The sequence below is a fragment of the Cladophialophora psammophila genome, assembly GCF_000585535.1.
Source record: "Cladophialophora psammophila CBS 110553 chromosome Unknown aczJe-supercont1.16, whole genome shotgun sequence".
Classification (NCBI taxonomy): domain Eukaryota; kingdom Fungi; phylum Ascomycota; class Eurotiomycetes; order Chaetothyriales; family Herpotrichiellaceae; genus Cladophialophora; species Cladophialophora psammophila.
In genome coordinates, this window is record NW_006912937.1 from 438691 (window position 1) to 459277 (window position 20587).

Sequence of the window (20587 nt, forward strand, 5' to 3'; positions counted from 1 at the left end):
CTGGTGTTCGCTTCATGCGCTGGATCTTGTCAAAGGGACTGTGAATTAGAGGAGAGAATGGTGAAAGATAGCAACTTAGTTTTTGCGAGCATCTCATTGACAGGAAAATATTGCGAAGCTGTCTTCAATCTTCTTTGTAGCATATGACCCAATTGAGATAGCCAATGGGCCAGGTATGGCAAGCTTGACCACTCTTGAACTTCCACTTCGCCAGTTTCTCACTCGCTACATGCCGGTGAAGGAGAGCTTCGACTTCCTCGGGCGTTCTTGTCCTCAGACACGAAATGTAGCCGTCCCAAACCCAAATAAACGGAATGATGGGAACGAGGTAGGTGAAGAACAAATGTCCCGGCGAGCGGAGAAAGTAGATGGGTGTGATGAGCATGGCAAGCGGCCAGAGCAAACTCACAAGGATGAACGAACTGAGATGGCGAGACTGGAGCTCGAAGATGCTGGACCATGGTTAGTAGCCACGCTCCAGAGCGGAAAATACGGAACACTCACCAGAATCCGTCCGACGTGTCGATGGTGTTGGCGAGGATCTTGGCAGCGAGGTTATCGTCGAAGTGGTGGAATGCAAGACTGAAAAGGCGCATGACCTTCTTTCCCTCTGCGCCAGGAACATCCTTGAGCAAGGTCTCCTGGGTAGGAGCATTTGTAGCGTCCACACTCTGAGGAATGTAGCTGATGTTGTTGCTCTTCTTTGCCACGGCCTCCCAAGCACTGACATGCGGGCTGATGTCGGTGAGGACGAATTTGACTGCTTCCTTGCCTGTGGCGCGAAGCTCGCTGTTCAAGTGATTCTCGATGTATGGTGTTGGACCACCGGCTCCCGAGGCGAAGTCGACGTAGACATACTCGGAGAGTCGAGGACCAAGGACGGTGGAGAGCACACGAGCGACAAGAGCGGCCGGAGAGGTGGACTGGATGATTGGCAGCTTATTGATCCAACCGAGGGTCAAGTAGTCTTGGACTTTTTCTCTGAGGGTTTGCGGAAACCTGTAGGGGTAGTTCAGCACCTGTCTCAAGCTGCGGGAGAGGGAGGCGTCGCAATACCATGGTTGATCGTTGACTTCGAAGAAATGCCTCCTACGGAGCCAGACGGTCTGGCTGGCGGGCGTCATTGAGATGCGGTACACCTCTCAGGCTGCTGTTCTGACAGTCCATAACACAGCCAGGTTGACTGAATATAAATACAATGTGGCTGGACATCTCAGGTGCGTTTCCACGGCTGGTGGGAAAATGTTGCATCGTATTAACTGCGGGGGTCGTTTTCAGTCTAGTTGGTTTCAGCCTTGAAAGACGTCACCACCTTCATCCTCTTACTAAGTAACATACTAACGACGGGTAAGTACTGAGCCACCATCTGCCACCATCTGCCACCATCTGCCACCATGCATGATGCAGCCCGGCATCTGGGCGGAACAGCGATCAGCTCTAGCTACTTGTTGCAAGCCACCGACAAGGACGTACCCGGTGGCGGTGGTGGTGGATCGTTGCTAAACTTGGGACGAGGAATCGTAAACTTATCTGCTTTGAACCCCATCAAATACTCCCGACTGCCTACTTACTGCATCTCAAGACGACGCCGACTACTTCGGTCATCTGTAGCCCGTCTTGCCCGTCCCAGCTCGTCAGAATGCTCCCGCCACATCTCGGATTCCTCATCCACGTGGTCATCGAAGTCCCAGCATGCCTCTCGTTCGCCCTGTTCCCCTCTCGCCAGCTGGGAATGCACACGCCTCATGCACACGCTGTTATCCGGCAATATGCCGCGCTGATACTGGCCTCTGTCCTGGTGGCCCTGGTATTCGTCGACCGGCCACCAGATGATACTTCTGGCAAGGTCGCTGCAGCACTGGCAGTCTATCATGTCGCCCCTTCCATCCGGTCCGCAACCAGATTGACCCGACAGGCACGGTTTCGAAAAGCAATCATCGTTTCTGAGGCATTTCTCTACCTGGTTGTACATGTCATATGCTTTGTTGCGCTACTCTGTGACGCCTGGAGCGCCCTGTACATGGAAAGTCACCCTTAGAGATGCCCGACACAGCCACCGCTTCCATTCCGCCGTCTCAGTCAACATCCTCGGCCACCAAAGTCTCCGTTGGGCTTTCCGTCCCTGGGTCGGAGCCTTGGTGGATTCTTTTGAGCACCATCATCTCGACAGCAATCCCGGGGCCGAAGGCACACCCCACGATGTGGTCTGTCGTTTCACCCTCGAGCAGTCGATTCAAGACGCTGAAGAAGGTGGCGCTAGAACTATTGCCGTGAGTGATGTAAACCTCATAGCTGGCGCGGAGAAGCTCGGGGGTCAGGTTCATCGCCCGTTCCACTCCCGTGATAACCGTGGAACCACCAGGGTGAAGTGCCCAGTCATAGTCCGAGGCCTTGAATTTTCCGAGGTCGACGAGCTCTGGGATCGATCCTACCAGGTCGTCAAACATGGCAGGTACTGCGGCTGATGCCAGCTTGGGAACTCGCGGGGTCAAGACCACTTTCCACCCTACCAGCAGAGTCAGCCGCAGGTGCCCCTAATGGCGGGCGTGCTGCACTTACCAACGGGGTCAACGTCAAATCCCAGATCCTTTTCTGTGTCCTCGATGATCTTATGGTCCCAACCTAAGAGCTCTAGCAGGGGTTCCTCGTCATAGCGGTCGCTGAATCCATTTCCGAGGACGACCGCGGAGGCGCAGTCACTGAACAAGGTGACGCCTATTCTGACCTCCTGATGCTGGTGGATCGAGTCCAGCTCCGATCTCACCAGGGTGCTTGATATTTCGCAAGCAAAGACCAAGATGCGCGCAGGCTTTCGTCGGAAGCTGGAGCCAAGCGCGATGTTGGCGGCCGTGCGTAAGGCGCCGAGGCCGCCAGAACAGCCCACTCCGTGCAGGAGGACTTTCTCTATGCTGGGATTGAGACCCAGCCCCTTGATGACATAATGGTCATAGCCTGGATTGGCCGAGTTGGTGCAGGTGGTGGCAACGACATGAGTGATTTCGGACAGGTCTCCTCCCCACTGCTTCAGGGCCTTGCGGCAAGCCTCTATGGACAGGTTCACGCCATGATCGAGAAACAGATCGCACAGCTCGGCTATGGTGGGAGGCTCGGGCGCATTCGCAATGGGATGGTCAATGTTGCCGATGGCCGAACGAGAGTCAATCCCAGTATACTCGTTGATCCGCAGCACCTTTTCGAGGCTAGAAGATTGCGTCAATCGGGTTCAATTCTCGTGGGTCAGTGGATGGAGGCTTACGCTGGGGTACTGGGATAAAAGCGCCTTGCCAGAGTGGCCAGATGGTCGGGCTTGATTTCATACGGAGGGTACTCTACCCCGATGCCGTGGATGTACAGATTGGGTCTCTGGTATGGCGGGGTGACCTTGGTGTGAATGGCGGAGGGCGACATTGCTGTGGTGCTGTGGTGGTGCGGTGGTGCGGTGGTGCGGTGGTCGCCAACAAGCTTGGAATACGAGCCCCAACAATTTTTGGCGAGTGATGACGTGGGGGATATTATTGCATGGATGAAACGCAGACGAAACAGAGGCTCTAATGAGCGAAGAATGAGGGCGTGGTAATGAGCGACAGTTGAAACGAGAGTCGAGCAGCTCGATTATGTGACTTGAGAAGGTCTCGTCCGTGGGCGACTCTGCGAGCGGTACTGGGTAATAAAAATCATGGGATGGTAATTAATATGGGCGAAGTTGGACAGATTTGTCGTCCCATTCCTAATGGTTACTAGAACTCTCACCGTGGTGCTCGTGTGCGTTCGGGACTCGTCCATGGAAGGAACCCGCGAATCAAGGGCGGAGGATATCATAACCGCATGATACGACTGGGGCGATCAAGGCATCGAACACATAATCTAATCAGGGCGAGCATCTGAAGCGCTGATGCGGAAAAGAGTGGTGGGAGAGAGAAAAGGCGCAAGAAGGCGCCAGAAGCCGCCAGGAACTGGGTGGTTCCGAGTGGCTGTCCACCTCCATCTCCACCTCCATCGCCATCGCCATCGCCATCGCCATCGCATCTGCATCGGCTCCCCTGCATCTGAGCCATCTTTTCCGCGTCATGCCCTCATCGACAGCCTCACAAGGCTCGCCACCGCTGACGTCGGCTCTTGCAATAAGAATGCCCTGAAACTCGAGAGACACTGGCGGGGGACTTTACGGCCGTGCTCTTCCCGGTCGTCGCATGCTGGATGTTACCCGGCAAATCGGTGATGATCTGGCTCACCACCTCGGTTGCCCTCTTGCTGGCCCTCACACTCTCCTATGCCTTCACCAGAACAACCAAAATACACCGCCACGGTCAAGCCTTGAGGCAAGCATTCCAATTCCATCCCATCCCATCCCTTCCCCTCACAGATGCCCTGGTCGCATCAACTGCGCCCTCTAACCCACACCACGCAGACACGCACCAGACTCTCTTCCGCTCCTGGGCAATGCCGTCCAGTTTCTCAAACCTCGCCATGTGCTCTTCGACTGGTTCGTGAAATGCCAGCAGATGTTTGGCCGAGAGACATTCGAGATCTCGGTTCCTTCTCTACCGCCTGGCGTGGTCATCAACAGCCCCCAAGTTTTGGATTACGTGCTCAAAAACGAGGCGGCCATCACCAAGGGCGACTTTTTCAGAGAACGGTCGTGGGATCTTTTTGGTAGGTCGCCGACGTGAACATCCACCGACCCATCGCTGACTTGACTGACGTGGCCAAGGCTATGGCATTATCAATGCCTCAGGCGAGCTGTGGCGCGCACAACGCAAAGCCGGGTTGAAGTTCTTCAGTGGGACAAATCTCGATATCATGATCGAAGATGTTTTACCCGAGATCTATCAAGCGTCCACGAGGAACGTCCTCTCCCAAGCCGCGCAGGACCGCTCTGCGGTCGACTTACAGAAGATCTTCCATGATCTCACAACCACTGTGGTCGGACACATGGCCTACGATGTAAGACTTGCCTGCCCGTCCTGGGGGACCATGGGTCGGATACGGTGATTAAAGTACTCACCTCAATCTAGATGGAAATCGACGCCTCCTCCCCCTTCAGCAAAGCCTTCGACCATGCCTCATCCCAAATCGGCCTCCGCTTTCAAAACCCGCTGTACCGTTTCACCGAGATCTTCACGGGCTCGTCATTCCGCGCCGCCCTCGTCGAAGTGAAACGCTTTGGCCGTCAGATTGTCTCCGAAGCCCGGAAACGCCGTGCTCGAGAAGCGTTTGAAAGTCTCATCACCAACACCAGCGAAGACGAGACCAAGCTCGAGCAGCAGCGTAAACAGCCCGATGGTGACGACGAATCTGGGTTGGGATTTGGAACGTTGATTGACTCACTCATTGAATCGTTGGGAGATCCCAAAATTGTCGCTGATGCGGCACTCAATTTTCTGTCTGCGGGTCGAGATACCACGGCACAGAGTCTCACCTGGACGTTCTACGCATTGCTGAGACACCCCGAAGCATTAAAGCGGGTACGGGAAGAGATCGATTCGAAATTTGGAACGGCACCCGATACCCCGATGGGTAACCAGCCACCAGCAGACGATACCATGGATAACGAGCGCGAAGACGGGGATGTTGAAATCGACGTAGCAGCACTGCAACCAACCTCACTCCCCTACACCATGGCAACCTTCTACGAAGCACTCCGCCTGTACCCGCCAGTCCCCTTTGAAATCAAGCAAACCAACCAACCCGTCACCCTGCCCGACGGCACCTCTTTACCCGCGGGGGCCATTGTAGTCTGGTGCATCTGGGCATTAAACCGCTCCTTCTCCACCTTTGGCGAGGACGCCCACTCGTTCCGCCCAGAGCGCTGGTTAGAGACCTCAACCTCGAATCCACACTTGGACGCCGACACCGCGACACCACCGCCCACCTTCAAGTTCACCGGCGCCAGGTTCTCGGTGGGCGAATTCGCCGTCTTCAACGGCGGCCCGCGCAGCTGCTTGGGGAAGAAGATGGCCGAGCTGATGGGCGCGTGGGTGCTGGTGCGCATGCTGCGCGACTGGGACTTGGACGAGGTCAACGACGGCCTCAACATGGACCCCTCCTCAAGCCAGCGCAGGAGCGCGAATTCCTTGACGCTGCCCATGCAGGGCGGCTTGCCTGTGCGGGTGCGCCTCAGGGGGAGGTGATATGTCAGTCGTCTGGGATGTAGCTCTGTACGCGATGTATAGGTCTTCCACCACATTGCCCTGCGTGGCTTTGCACTGCTTCATATGGCAAGCCGATCACAAGACGGAGTTGGCTTGGACTGGACTGGACTACACTGGGTATAGTGGCATAGTTTCCAAAAGCAGCGAAGCGATTCAAGATAAGTGGGTTTATAGCACACACGCACAGAGTCAAAAGGATCCTAGGAACATGAAAGAAAAAATCCCGTCTCGAGGCATTGTGCGTAATCTACACTCTACCTAGGAGAATCCTACAGCGGCTTAGAAAGCAGACCAGAGCAGAGCAGAATATACATCATGTATACCTTAAAAAGGCCAATGTCGAATAATTTGTACCTTGTACCAGAGAGCATGTGTCGTCAAATTTGTATGTAAACAGCGGGGGGGGGGGGGTCAGTCAGTCTTGCCTTGTCTCGCGTGCTAAAGCGGGAAGGAACATCTTTTCTCATCCGGCCCTCCCCTCTTCCGTTGTCAGGAATCATATCTCGTCAACATCCTCGCCTGCAACACTCTCATAGCGCATGCCCCGACCAGCCCTCGTCCTCAACTTCAACGGCACCTCGTACATGTGCGCATAATCCACCACTTCCCCGCCCAGGTAACCCACTCCGTTCTTCCTCCTCCCGAACACAGGGGCCGGATCGCACCAGAAATCCTGGCAATTGCCCAGCATGCCGCGGCTAAAGGGGTTGGAATTCCGCGACTGTAAATGGCCGTGTGATGCGTCGCTCGCGGTCACCATGAAGGCGTCGAGGCCCAGGATCTTTGTCCACCGCGTGAAACATCCCTCGGGCCGGCGAGGGGCCGGGTGGAGATGGGAAGACGACGCGGCGGTGTCGTTTAGAGAAGTGGCGGCTGCAGTTGCGCCTTGGGTGATGGGGTGGCTATGGGTCGGGAGTAAGGGACGGTGGTGGTCGTGCACTTTGTCGTGGCGCTTCATGTTTTCATACGTGGTTTGGTTCTTCGCGATCTGAATCGTTTGGACCACAATCAGCATGATCACCCAGACAAGCTGGAGACAGGTCCAGAATGTGAGTGCCACCGTCCAGGGGTCACGGAGCACGAAAGTACAGAGCGAAGCAGAGAGAACATGGCATTTTGCAACGGCGTCGTCGGAGGGTGGTGGGAGTAGAGCAAGGTAGGAGAGGACAAGGCGGACGTAGAGAACGATCCCAATCGCCATGCTCAGGATGTAGATGTAAAAGTGGCGGATGTTGTTGTTTCCAACGCAGTTGTCAATCCACGGACAGTGATGGTCTTGCTTTGCGACACATCGATTACACCGGCGGCAGTGTTTCGAGCGAAGCGGCTTTCGGATCATACACTGCACGCAGAAGTTGTCTTCGTCAAATTTCCACAGCGAGAATAGCTCCTCGATCACCTTTCGCTGCTGGTTCCGTGAGGATAGTTTCGGAATCCAACCGGGGTCTTCAAGCATTGACAGGAAGTAAAAGTACGTCGTAGTGGCGAATGAGACGGTGAAACAGATAGTCGTGAGAGGATTCGTCGAGAATGTGATGGGTAGAACTGAAGTCACATAGCTGACTCCTACCCAGAAGAGTGTCCCTGCGAATATGCCAGCCAAATAGGGTGTTTTGTGAATGGCACGAAACTCTAGTGGTCCGATCATCGCAAGTCGTTGCGCAGCATACTGCATTCCCAGGCAGACAGCCAAAAAAACCGGAACTCCAATGAAGACGCTGAGGTGACTTATAATGTACAGGCCGACCATCATGATCAAAAAAGGGTACAAAAAGAAGAATTTGGACATTTTCGAGCGGTCTCTGACCACAGTGTGTAGATTAAGGGGGAGGGTCTTGACGTTGCCGGAAAGGTCGTATCCGTGATCAGATAATGAGCGATGGTATGTCCGTTTTGTGTTCATTTCCTCAGCACAGGTCATTGGCGTCTTGCCTTCGTTGGTCTTTGCGAATCTGTCCGCGCCATATTCGATGATTTTGTCCAAACAGGCTTTTGAGCCTTTCACCAAGGCCCAGTGTAAGGGCGTATATCCATTGTCGTCTGTAGCATTGACATTGGCCCCCCACTTGAGAAGGAGATCCACGCAGGCTGGCCAGCCTTTGTATCCTGCCCACATCAGACTAGTGTGGCCTTGAGGATCTGGGATATCGACGGGAATATTTTGTTGCAGCAGAAGGATCAATAGCAGCGCATTCCCATCAATAGTTGCCAGGTGAAGAATGTTGTATCCCTGGCCATCGGTCAAAAGAGGATCTGCCCCGTTCTGCAACAGAAGGTTGACGACATAGAAATGGCACCTCTGCGACGCCCACATTACGGCGGTGGCATTGGATTCTCCTCCTTTTGCATTTACGTCCACCCCTTGCTCGACAAGGTATTTGCACACAGCATATTGGTTGTTGATAGCAGCCCAGTGGAGAGGAGTGATTCCCTCCTCGTCCTTATATTTGGCGTCGTATTTGCCTGACTGGACCATTTTCTGGATGTGTTCAAGGGCACCTATTCGGGCGCATTGCATGATATCCTCCTCCAAAGGTATGTTGGGTTCTGCATGGCCATTGTGGACCGGGCCCAGTTCAACATCTTCCGAGGTCACCTTGGGGGAGGCCGCGTTCGCCTTGGAACTGGGAGGATGGGAAAGTTTCTGAGAGGTCGGAGAGGACATGGCGCTTTCGTGGTTGGAATTACTGTTGTAGATAGGCACATAATGATCGTCCCATCATGCTCAAGTCTAGAAAGCAGAAGTCATTTTGATGCACAGTCGAAGGAGACGCGGTCTGAACCTCCTGGCCTCCTGAATCCTCTCAGTTCGTCCGCAGCTGGACCCCAAACCCAAAAGGCGGCCACGAATTTGTCGTATAGGGGCCTATCACGTGGACGCCAGCGCCAAGAAGCTCTCCTCGGCAAAGGTGCCTCTTCAGCTGTTTCCTTTCCTCCTGCGACTTCCGGCATTAATTCGATTGAAGCTCCCCTTGCAAACTACTAGCTCGCTTCCTCGACTTCATATCAAAATTCTCCTCTCCACTCCCTCCGACCTATCTCATTACTCCTTTTCCTCCTTGGAAGTTCCTCAAATCAGCTTCACGGGTAGGCAAGATGATGTCGAGGAACGTCTTGCGCCAGTCTGGCCGCATTGCTAGCGCCCTATCTGCTTCGGGCAGAATAGCTGCGGTAAGCTTGAATCCCCCTCAACCAGCAGTAAAAGCTCCAGAGTCACCTATATCAGCATCAATGAGCCCTTACCTGGACGCTTTGAGCTCGGAATTTGTCAATTCAAGCTCTACCACCGCGTCTCTGCTGGATTCCGAGCTGATGAAAATCTTCGCAGTCCCGTGTCGTCACCCCTGCACCTCTCAATGCTGCCTCTAAACAAGTCCGATCATACGCAGCCGATGCCAAAGCAGCTCCTACCGAAGTTTCCTCCATCCTCGAGCAAAGAATTCGTGGTGTGCAAGAGGAAGCAGGCCTTGCTGAGACTGGTCGTGTTTTGTCCGTCGGTGACGGTATTGCCCGTGTCCATGGCATGAGTAATGTCCAAGCCGAGGAGCTGGTCGAGTTCGCCTCTGGGGTCAAGGGAATGTGCATGAATTTGGAAGCCGGCCAAGTCGGTGTCGTGCTTTTCGGTTCGGATCGTCTTGTCAAGGAAGGAGAAACTGTTAAGCGAACTGGGCAGATTGTGAGAAGATCAATTAGCTCGCGGAGACTTTTTTTCAGCTGACAGCTTCCAGGTCGATGTTCCTGTCGGCGAGGCCATGCTTGGTCGCGTTGTCGATGCTCTTGGTCAACCTATCGATGGAAAAGGCCCAATCAAAACCACCGAGAGACGTCGTGCTCAAGTGAAGGCCCCAGGTATCCTTCCTCGACGATCTGTCAACCAACCTGTCCAGACCGGCCTCAAATCCATCGACGCAATGGTGCCCATTGGACGTGGCCAGCGTGAACTGATTATTGGCGATCGTCAAACCGGAAAAACCGCCGTCGCTCTCGATGCTATGCTGAACCAGAAGAGATGGAACAACGGCAACGACGAGACCAAAAAACTCTACTGCGTCTACGTTGCCGTTGGACAGAAACGATCTACGGTCGCCCAACTTGTCAAGACTCTGGAGGAAAACGACGCCATGAAATATTCCATTGTTGTCGCTGCAACTGCTTCTGAAGCCGCTCCTCTGCAATACATCGCACCTTTCACGGGCTGCACCATTGGCGAATGGTTCCGGGACAACGGCAAGCACGCCCTCATCATCTATGATGATCTCACGAAGCAGGCCGTCGCCTACCGACAAATGTCCCTGCTCCTCCGTCGTCCTCCTGGGCGTGAGGCTTACCCAGGTGATGTCTTCTATCTCCACTCTCGACTGCTGGAACGTGCCGCCAAGATGAATGACAAACACGGCGGTGGCTCTTTGACTGCTCTTCCCGTCATTGAGACCCAGGGTGGTGATGTGTCTGCCTACATTCCTACCAACGTCATTTCCATCACCGATGGTCAGATTTTCTTGGAAGCTGAACTGTTCTACAAGGGTGTCCGACCTGCCATCAACGTTGGTCTCTCTGTCTCGCGTGTGGGCTCAGCTGCTCAGCTCAAGGCCATGAAACAAGTTGCCGGTTCCTTGAAACTCTTCTTGGCTCAATACCGAGAAGTCGCTGCCTTCGCACAATTCGGTTCCGATCTCGATGCCGCCACCAAGCAGACCCTCAACCGTGGTGAGCGTCTAACTGAGCTCTTGAAGCAGAAGCAATATAGCCCTATGGCTGTCAACGAAATGGTGCCCCTCATCTATGCAGGTGTCAACGGTCACCTGGACAGCGTCCCCGTCGGCAAGATCTTGCAATGGGAAGCTGACTTCCTTGCACACTTGAAGAGCGATCAAGCTGAGCTACTGGCAAGAATCGACAAAGAGGGCCAATTGAGCAAGGACCTCGAGCAACAACTGAAGGAAGTGGTCCAGAACTTTACCAAGAATTTCTCATAGGTATGTAGTTCGGAAAAGCCCAACATACAGCAGGATGACTGACATGTCGCAGAGGCTCGGTGGGGAAAGTTCGAAAATGCTTGTACAATGTTCTAGCTTGGTCAAAACTGGACGACGCCGCTCGAGTTGAGACACGAAAATGGCCGATTGCAAGCTTGATGCGACTGCCAGTCAAAGAGGGAAGTGTCTCAGTGTAATTAGATACATACCAGTCCTCGAATCAATTTCATTTGTGCTTTAGGATGTCTCGCGGCATTCGCTGCAGCGCTCAGATTCTGCAGATTACTATAACTGGGTATTGTGCAAAGTGCTGAGCGTTGAGTGCCTCGCATGACATCTTTCTCTACCTCTCACGGGGCAGAATTGAAGTCTACGACCAGCATGGCGTATGGCCATTGCAATCGCCATGACCATCATTCTCCAGGTTCGCTCAAACCTTAACCTACAGCATAACGGGAGTGTCAGAAGTTACGTGCTGATTGCTGACGCCAGGAACATCCATCAGATACAATTGCGGCTTGCTTTATCTCATTATCTTCTTACGCAAGGCCACGAGCGGCTCGCTCGCATGTGTCTAGCTCGCAGATGACATATTGGTAAAAGCTTGCCTGCAACCTCTCCGAGGCGAGATCATTTCCTTGACCAAAATCACATTCGATACACTTCCGTACGGCTTCCGCGAACTTTTCCCCCAGTTCTGCGGAGACACTGAAAAGCAACCTCTTCGCAGTGAAAAAGTCAGAGTCCACCGCCCTGTCACAATTCATGTCTTCTGGCCTTTTCAATTCCCGAAAAGGTCTTGAAAGGCGAGCTCCAGCAAAATCTTCCCGAGGTTGAACAATGATCGGTTGCGAATGTACGGCAACGGCTTTTTCTGTGGTGATCTCACAGTAACTCCTTGTTGTTGAATTGAAACATTGGCGTATGATTCTTCTGCAGAGTCATTGTTATGCGGCGAATCACTGCCTTGATCTTTATCCACGTTCGATATCATAATGTCATCGCTTGACCAAGATTCTTTCAACCAGCAAGTCTCATGAAATTGCAACAGAGCCAGTGCCAATTGTTTGCCGACATGGATCCTCCGATGGGGTGCTAGAAAGTCACCCTGTTGCATTGAACGGGCTGTTTCCTTCAGCAATTCGCTCAATGCCCTTATTTCGACCCTTTTTGTGACCGAGGTGACCATCTCCATTCTGGAATGGATGTACACTAGGTGCTTCGAGCCGTCGTTCGTCTCCAGATATCCGATGCATCTGTCTGGGGGGAGTTTGGATTGCCCGAAGACCTTATGCATTTGATTGCAAAAGTTGTTGTGGCTGCACAAATTGGCCAAGGTGTCTAATGAAGGTACCCTTTTTGAAGCGCATGGCGGCCGTATCAGCCGGCAGTCAGGGGGGGTTGATTGGAAAGAAACAGTCTTTTTTTGCTTCTTCCCCTTTTGCGCAGCATCGGCCGAGGCTTTTGGATCCTCCGAGGAAGCGTCTATCGCTCGCTTGGCTGCCTTGTTCATCGACTCCAACACGCCATTAGATTTGATGGGCCGGATACTTGCAGTGATAGTTGATTCAATGGTGAACCAGACGACGTCTGCCCCTGGAGGGTCTGGCCCCTTCGATGACGTGGACTGGATGGTAAGAGACCTGAAGGCAAGAACGAAATTGACGTGGTCAAAGCCATTGTGCGTCGGTTGAAGGCCTATATAGCCTTGGTGTTCTGTGTGCTTGGTGCAGGCCTGGCCGAAGGCTGCGTAAAGATTGTTTGCGGCGGACTTGACGGTTTTGAAGCGCTCGAGTTTGGCTTTTGCGAATCGACTGGGTTCTTGGAGAGCGTGCCGTTCCGCCAGACGCTCCGTCTGCTGCACTAAGACACGGAAGTCTTGGGTGCGATCTCTGAGACTCTTCAGCCTTGTCTCAATGCGGCCTTTTGAACATGCCATGTCGATCTTCTTGCCGACTAGGCGTGCCCTCCTCTTGAATGACAGCGTTCCATCCTGCCGCAATTAACTCGAGTTCCAGGTCAAAGAGGTCGACAATACTCACTTCTTCTACCTCTGCCTCAATATACTTGAACGACTCGCTCACTTCCAAGAGCTTGACGATCTGGCGCCGGATGAGATCGAGGCAGTTCCGGGCTGCTGAAGCAGTGCCGCCGGAAAACCGCTCGGATAGATATGTATCAAGTTGGGCATCTTTCCACCCGCGATCATTCTCATCCTGGAGCATTCGCACTGCTTGGTCGTCTCCAACCTCTGGGGTCAGTAAGAGCTGCACAGAAGTCTGGAAGATCTTGCACTGAACATCCAATTCAGCAAAAAACTCTTGCACCTGGTCCGAGAAGTTTCGATATCGAGATATCGTCCTGCTCACAGTGGAATAGTGCTCCAGAGCAGTGATGACTAGAGGTAGGACAGCCAACGTGAACTCTGCCATAGCATTCACATTTCCCGGTCCTAGGAATATCACACAAGAAAGGAGCAAGCATGAGGCTGAAAGATTGAAAGTTGCAAACGATCAGGCCGGGCGGAGTTGAGCTGATCCCCAAGTCCAGCGAGACAAGGCAACTATGCATGGCCTTCTGCGGCGCAAAGGCGAAAGATGGCGCCAGTGCGGGACTCACCAGTGGTCACTCGCCAGGACTTCGCGTGCTGCGCGGCTAAGCCACCACCAAAGCAACCGGCGAGCCAGCTTCAAGGCATCTCTAGCCAATCGAACGTGCAGGGAAGGGCGAGGCAGATTCACGGTGGTGTTCGAGGCAAGCTTCCACTGCTTGACTGACAGGATCCTACTCTGATTTTCCAGATTCAGCTCCTGGCCCTTCCTGGGAGTTGTTAGTCACTGTGTTCTCTTTGCGGTTTACGTGTCTTCGGGACGCGAAATGGCGATGATGAAAAAAGGCTACCGCGGTCACAAACATTCGCCAAGGGATGATATCTGGATTGTCAAATGGGTACAGGACTACGATGGTGTTGTTACCGCCGCGGCGTCTGAAAGCGCTTGCCACAACTTTGCATCGGAGACTGGATTGATCTCTGACCTCCACGACGAGTGTTTGCGACTGATCAAGGAACTAAGGACCGCATGGCAGAACTCCCAGGACAACATCGACCTCAAGTCACAGGAGAGGGCTGAGGTTGGCTATTGCTATGGCAAGTTGTACCTCTGGGGAGACATTCTGCAGGGAGGAAAGCTAGAAGCCAGCCTAGAAATTGTTCCCGCCCTGCGCCAAACAATCTTGGGAACCTTGGTCAAAATCGGACATGCTCTGCTGCTTGGTGAGTCTCAAAAAGTGTCGATGCGTCGAGGGCGCCTAGTCCTTTCGGACTGTCTGTTAATGTGGCACAGCCTTCCGGAATCGTTACAAATTGAGCGACACTACCAGCTCCGAACATTCTCAACTCTCTGCTTCCAATCTCCAAGTGCTTATTGAAAAGGCGTCGCATGTCTTGACTGCGGAAGATTCAGACCTGTCCACATTACAAGAACCCGGCGCAACAGACGAAGAGAGCTCTAACGACGAATCTGCAAGCGATGGCGAAGACAAATCCCCTTCGCCGCGCACGAAGCCATGGACCACAGCCTTGCTTCGAGTTCTCAGATTTCGCACGAAGTTGCTGATGGATCTCCTCCCTACCATTCAACAAATCCTAACCACCACTGAGCGTGGACAGCGCCCCGACAAAACCCGGCCTTCAAGCAAATTCCATGCTTCGGAGGCTGCCCGGCAATGGGTCCGCCAGGTCTTTGACAGGTTCCAAGATGCGGACGAATCGTTAGCTGAACGGTTAGGAGAAGCGAATGCTCAAAGGTATGACGAGCTAAGGCCAGACAAAGATCAAAGTGATTCAGCTGTGGTCCTCCATGAAGGGGTCGATCAAGCAAAGTCATTATTCCGGCCAGCAACCACAATCCGCGACTCTGGCTTGGGAACCTCGATTATCACGCCTGCAGAAATGCCAGCCTCAGTCGCATCGCAGTCTTCATTTCTCCCCAGCATTGCCGATGGTACGTCGCGCCGCGTGCCCAAAACTCCAGATGCTGTCGCCTTGGGGATCCCGTTCCAGTGCGAGATATGCACCCGCACACTCTCCACGATCAAAGACCGGACTCAGTGGAAGTAAGTGTGCTAAAATGTTAGCCATTGCATCGCTGACGTTTCCAGAATCCATGTATTTACGGACATTAAGCCCTATGTCTGCACATTCAACGACTGCAAAGATCAGTTGACCGTATTCCCCACACGGAAGCTGTGGGCGGAACATGAATTTCGCAACCATAGATGCCGAATATCTTTCGAATGCTACATTTGCTCTCAGCACTTGGATACCGAAGAGATGCTCTTCAATCACCTTCGCAACGAGCACTCGCTAACAGAATCAAGGCCCGGGCAACTTGAAGCAATCATTGTACGCGCTAAAAATGTCCAGGCACGGCCGATCGAAGGAGAGCGATGCCCTCTCTGTCGAAGAGCAGACTGGCAAACACAACGAGCATTTGTCAAGCATCTTGGAAAGCATCTGGAAGACATTGCGCTGTTGGCCCTACCTCTCGGTGATGATTCTGAAAATGAAACGGAAGGAGATGATCCGTACGACAAAACATCACGCGGGTCATCTACTAAAGCTCGAGGTTCCAAGAAAGCAATGTCCCCTTCATTAGCCTCGGACTTGGTGAATGAGCCTTCTCTTCAGAAGGATCCTACCAAAAGCGAAGAACGTCTCCAAACCTCTGGCTCGACAATGGAGGGTCGATTTCACTATCCTTCTGATCTTCGACAGGATCATCCCGGGGCTGCGTCACCTCCAACGAGCACCACACCGATTACTCCACCACCGCAGCCCGAGCAACCTGCAAGAGAGAAAAGATTCTGGCATGCAGAGACAGTTAATCGTTCATTCGCCAAAGCCGCCGAAATTCGGGATGTCTCACAAGCGCAAATTGAAGCAAAACTCACAGAAGTCATCACTGAGGCAACGCACCATGGCGAGTTGGATACTACCAATTGGAGTGCCTGTAATCATCATGCCGCATGTCGTAAGGCTTGTTCCGCCACTCCTTCCACCGATCAAATGACTCTGACCAAGCGCAGGGAGATGTTACCGAACCAAGGCGAAATGCGATTTCTTTCGCCCCTGCACCCACTGCAATATTCTGGGTATTCTTTGTGATGACTTCGAAGACATCACCGAGAGCTTTGTTACAGAAAGCTCAGACGAAGAATCCGATGCAGAGAATTCGGGCAGTGAGACTTTTGAGATCGCTATGGATGACGAAAAGAAACACACGTTTGAAGAGGACGAAATATCCAGGGAGAATGCGCATGACGGAGGCGAACACGCAGCAGAAAATAACAAAGGGGCAAAAGATGAAGACGAGGAAATGCATAATGCAGAGGCCGCCAGACCGCCCACGGAATTCCACAGTAACATCATCCAGCCATCTGCAGGCCCGCCGTTGTCACCGTCGTCAGATCCGCTGCTGAGATCAAGTTCCCATGGTAATCCTTCCATCTTGCTTCGTTCCGACTCTGGAGTTCCAACCACTGTTGCCGATCCTGACGAACAGGAGCTCTGGTGCCTCCAAGTGATCTCGAATGAGGATCACATTGCGAAAGACCTATGAAGATATCATCCGCATCACTCCTTAAAAGGTTATCCTTAAGGACGCGAAAGTCCAAGCATACAAACACCTGCCTGGCAAACTAACAAAATGGGGAATCGACTATCGCGGGCGGCGGCAGCGGCGACCACGACCACGACGACTTCGAGGAGGGGAGAGCGCGCCTCAAAGACTACGCCCGACGTCGTGCGACGAGACACAAAAGACCTCCACGACGAAGGCCCCGACGAGGACCGAGAGACGTCACGTGTGATGAGCCTGCGAGTGGACGGACAGGGAGGGAGGGACAGATGAAGGAGGTCACCAAGATCTGGCGAGCTGGCTCTGAATGAAGCTAATGGTACCGAGTAACTTACCCGGTACGTCAATTACTGTAATCGGAAATAATTAAGAGCCACCAAGAACCACCAAAGGATGTTTGAGAGGGCCAGAAAAGCCGCCCCTTTCCCGCCCAGAACTGCCCTCCCTTGCCGGCTAAGTAGGAAGTTCCTGCCTGGGCATTTCCATTCCATTCCATTCCATTGCAGCTCTCACCAAGCCCTCACTCAGTCACTCCGGCGTTGCGAAGCGCGTTTGACTGGGGAGGAGGCGAGCAGCCTCGGGGCAAGCAGGCGGGCGGGATCCACAATCCGCAATCCACAAGGACAATTTCGTCGAACCGAAGCTTCCTTTTCGGGTAATTTGATATTTTGTATTTATTTACCTGGTAATTATGTACTAACATGTGCCCACTTAATTTAGCATCTTCGCAGCGTGGCCTGACCTTGCCTGACCCAGCGGAAGCCTGCTGCCTGCTGCGTGCGGTGCCGCCTGACATGGCATGACATGGCCTGACATGACGGGGGAACGAGGATCGAGGATCGAGGATCAAGGATCGACGGAAGTTGGCGGTGGCTGGCGGGCGTCCCAAGCAAGCAAATCAGTCCATCTGTCAATCAATTACTGTAACCCAGCTTCAAAACTGCACAGTACAACGCAACGCAACGCAACGCAACGCAACACAACACAACACAACACAACACAACATAGCACACACGCGTGCACCTCGCAATTCAACCCCAGCCTCTCTCTCTCTTACCCCAAAAAGAGATATTGCACAATGACCGATTCGGCTTGGAAGTGGATTTCTGGAAAGCGAATGCCCCAAGAGCGTTGACCGGAAAAGGCAAGGAAGCAAGGAATTGGCTTTTAACTAGAACTGACCGAGGTGCATATTACTTCCTCTTCTCCCGCTGCTGCTGCTGCTGCTCCTCCTCCTCCTGCTGCTTCTGTGGAGATATCATTGGCACGGGTGGCATCGGTCTTTTGCTGACGTTCTTTTCGTACCAGTCACTGCACACCTCTTCCATCATGACCTTAAAGTCTTGACTGCTGAGGCACTTGAATAACGTGGAATCGACCCCGGTACCTCGCACCTGCTGTCGCTGCCGCGAGACGACTTTGGGATCTATATCTTCCTCGGCAGATCTGACATCAGCAGCAATCGTCGGCGCCGACACCGGCGTCGCTGGATTTGCAGTTCCATCTGTAGTAGCAGCGATATGGGAGGCCGCATTTTGGGCTCCGGGGGAGCAAGACGACTCTTCAGGCGCCGAAGCCGTGCTCTCGGCTCCTCCCCCTTCCCTTTCTTCTTCACCACAACCAAACAACCACGACGACAGTACAATGACCAATTTATCCTTTGACTCGTCCGTGATCCGACTGAAGATCTTCAGAGCATCAATGACAGCTTCGGTCAAGAACACCTCCTTCTTCGCTCCACCCCCAGTCCGCTGGGAGGTTTCGTCCGCGTCGACCCATGACTTTGCCAGAAGCCAAACGGTGATCTCAACCCTCACTCGGGCATTGTCTGCATGACGCGAGAGCTTCTGCAGAAATGTGGCAACCGTGTCGGGCCATTCCAAGAGATCCCACAAAATCAGGTTCAGCAGGTACAGATTGAGGAACAAAGCAAGGTCCTGCTGGATTGGTAGGGACCGTCTTTGGGGATTCGCCAGGACGCCCTTGACCGCGTGATGTATTGTCGACTTTCCCATGGCAACCGACCAAAGACTGCTTGACCCCGCCACTCTGGACCGGCTATCCGTGCTGTGACGCCGGATAGCTTCTGACTGCGACCTGCGGCCGTCTTGTTGCACCGAGTGCAGTGTCTGACGGAACCTCTCGGTAGCACTTTGCACGTCCAACATATTGGAGGCTTCAAGCTCGGCCATGGAAAAATATGCCAAGGAAAACATGGGATGGAACATGAAGCACACGGTAGAGAACAGGGAACCGACTCCACGTTTGGCAATCATCTGGGCCAGGCCTTTCAGATGGACCCTGTTGACCTCAGGACTCAATGAGCGAGCGTCGGCCGACATGGCGAGGCAGACACAGAGCAGGGCCTCGTCCGAAGCCTGTGTTTCGGGGTCTGCCAACAGTTTGGCGATATACTTGTATGCTAAGGCTTTCCGTCGATGCAGCCTCTCTGGCAATGGCTGACGTCGAGACCAAGCCAAGAACATGTCGCAGAATATCAGAGTCCACGGCAGGCCGCCTGCGGGATACATCTGGATACCCCTCCATGCAATGTCCCGACACGGACAGAAAGCGCCAGGGGTACTGCTCCAGGAGGCCCGTGCCTGGAATTGAAGCCAATTGATCACGAAGCTCTGCTCTTCAGCGGTGAGTGGATGAGGGTGCGAGCTAAGATTGTCTAGAATGGAATCTGCCGAGGACGACGATGATTGATGCCGTTGCGCCGTAACGCTGGGAGGAATGGTCTTGGTTGGATCGGCTGTGAGTTTGGCAGAGCCTCTCGGACGGCGGCCCTTGCGACCTTTCTTCGTCGTGGCATCCGCCTCTTTGACGCACTCCCGGCCTGGAGACATTGAACTTGCTTGTCCATCCTCCGGCGAGTTTCCTTGTTTTGCAACGGACGGCGTGCCCGGGGAACGTCGGCGACGAGGAGCTCTCACTTTTCGCTTTCGGAGGATCCAATCGCCCTGATCTTGGTTGGAAAATATTCGAATGTGAGACTCGAGCGTGGGAGGGGGAGCGCCAGCATTGTCGGAAGGATCGTTGGCACTTGGCCCCGGTTCATCTCGAGCTTCTAATTTTACACGAAAACGATTTCGAGACATGGATACTGGCGAGGACTGCAAACACTCGAAGGGGGTGATCCGTCAGCGAGGAACAAGGGATCTGAGAAGGTAAAAAGCATTTGTTCCACCTGGGACAAGTCGTCGCATTCTCTGCAAAAAGCGAGGGCGGGTGGAGGAAGGCTCTCGATTGCAAGAGATGCGCCAAAGCCGTCGTGTGCTGGTCTCGCTCATCAGTCTATGACAGTGCGTGTAATGCTCGTGGGATTTATGCTGGAACAACTGAAGAGGATGGATTGAGGCACCAGGCAGACGACTTCACGAGCTGTTGAGCGGACACGGGGTCTAGTCCGAGCGGGAACCCGGATATGAATATCCTGTCTTGCGCCAATCTGCAACCTGGGGGATTGAGATAGGGTTCGGGGCTTGGGGACCCCGGTGATCGAGTCTGGGCGCTTCACCGAGTCTTTGTGGGAGGATCTAGAGCCCGAAGCTTGAAACCCATCAACGCAACCTCGTATGAAGATTCGGCACAGGCCTTGCCAGGTTTGACCTGAACAACATGTGTACGAGGAGGGTGGCGTGGTGTGTGCAGAAGGTTAGGATGTCAGTGGCTGAAAGTCCAGACTCGAGGTGCTGTTGAGGGTGCTGCTGACTGGGCGACATTGACCTTGAAGCCACCCAAACTGCTGTGGTGCTGGCATCGTTTTGCCGTCTTGTCCATGGTAGGCACGACACGCCCAATCATGGGGGGCGTC

General features: G+C 53.5%; 9 protein-coding genes across 9 annotated transcripts; 4 read left to right on the forward strand and 5 right to left on the reverse strand.

Moving 5' to 3' along the window:
* Positions 1-124: 124 nt before the first annotated feature.
* A1O5_09428 (uncharacterized protein) lies at positions 125-1124 on the reverse strand (the record flags this gene model as incomplete). The annotated part of the gene is made up of 2 exons (XM_007750007.1): positions 125-452; positions 505-1124. The coding sequence occupies 2 exons, from the start codon at positions 1122-1124 to the stop codon at positions 125-127; spliced, it is 948 nt and encodes a 315-aa protein (XP_007748197.1).
* Positions 1125-1394: 270 nt separating this feature from the next.
* On the forward strand, positions 1395-2038 carry A1O5_09429 (uncharacterized protein; the record flags this gene model as incomplete). Its single annotated transcript, XM_007750008.1, has 2 exons — positions 1395-1520; positions 1583-2038. The coding sequence occupies 2 exons, from the start codon at positions 1395-1397 to the stop codon at positions 2036-2038; spliced, it is 582 nt and encodes a 193-aa protein (XP_007748198.1).
* A 37-nt stretch (positions 2039-2075) lies between these two features.
* A1O5_09430 (uncharacterized protein) lies at positions 2076-3408 on the reverse strand (the record flags this gene model as incomplete). The annotated part of the gene is made up of 3 exons (XM_007750009.1): positions 2076-2506; positions 2560-3200; positions 3257-3408. The coding sequence occupies 3 exons, from the start codon at positions 3406-3408 to the stop codon at positions 2076-2078; spliced, it is 1224 nt and encodes a 407-aa protein (XP_007748199.1).
* A 1094-nt stretch (positions 3409-4502) lies between these two features.
* Positions 4503-6131, forward strand: A1O5_09431 (uncharacterized protein; the record flags this gene model as incomplete). Its single annotated transcript, XM_007750010.1, has 3 exons — positions 4503-4653; positions 4712-4944; positions 5016-6131. 3 exons carry the CDS (start codon positions 4503-4505, stop codon positions 6129-6131), a joined length of 1500 nt encoding a protein of 499 aa, XP_007748200.1.
* A 517-nt stretch (positions 6132-6648) lies between these two features.
* Positions 6649-8817, reverse strand: A1O5_09432 (uncharacterized protein; the record flags this gene model as incomplete). The annotated part of the gene is made up of 1 exon (XM_007750011.1): positions 6649-8817. One exon carries the CDS (start codon positions 8815-8817, stop codon positions 6649-6651), a length of 2169 nt encoding a protein of 722 aa, XP_007748201.1.
* A 431-nt stretch (positions 8818-9248) lies between these two features.
* Positions 9249-11128, forward strand: A1O5_09433 (ATP synthase subunit alpha, mitochondrial; the record flags this gene model as incomplete). Its single annotated transcript, XM_007750012.1, has 3 exons — positions 9249-9323; positions 9481-9828; positions 9881-11128. The coding sequence occupies 3 exons, from the start codon at positions 9249-9251 to the stop codon at positions 11126-11128; spliced, it is 1671 nt and encodes a 556-aa protein (XP_007748202.1).
* Positions 11129-11909: 781 nt separating this feature from the next.
* A1O5_09434 (uncharacterized protein) lies at positions 11910-13560 on the reverse strand (the record flags this gene model as incomplete). The annotated part of the gene is made up of 2 exons (XM_007750013.1): positions 11910-13121; positions 13171-13560. 2 exons carry the CDS (start codon positions 13558-13560, stop codon positions 11910-11912), a joined length of 1602 nt encoding a protein of 533 aa, XP_007748203.1.
* A 445-nt stretch (positions 13561-14005) lies between these two features.
* On the forward strand, positions 14006-16749 carry A1O5_09435 (uncharacterized protein; the record flags this gene model as incomplete). The annotated part of the gene is made up of 4 exons (XM_007750014.1): positions 14006-14402; positions 14473-15244; positions 15290-16161; positions 16217-16749. 4 exons carry the CDS (start codon positions 14006-14008, stop codon positions 16747-16749), a joined length of 2574 nt encoding a protein of 857 aa, XP_007748204.1.
* Positions 16750-17960: 1211 nt separating this feature from the next.
* Positions 17961-19871, reverse strand: A1O5_09436 (uncharacterized protein; the record flags this gene model as incomplete). The annotated part of the gene is made up of 1 exon (XM_007750015.1): positions 17961-19871. The coding sequence occupies one exon, from the start codon at positions 19869-19871 to the stop codon at positions 17961-17963; it is 1911 nt and encodes a 636-aa protein (XP_007748205.1).
* Positions 19872-20587: the final 716 nt, after the last annotated feature.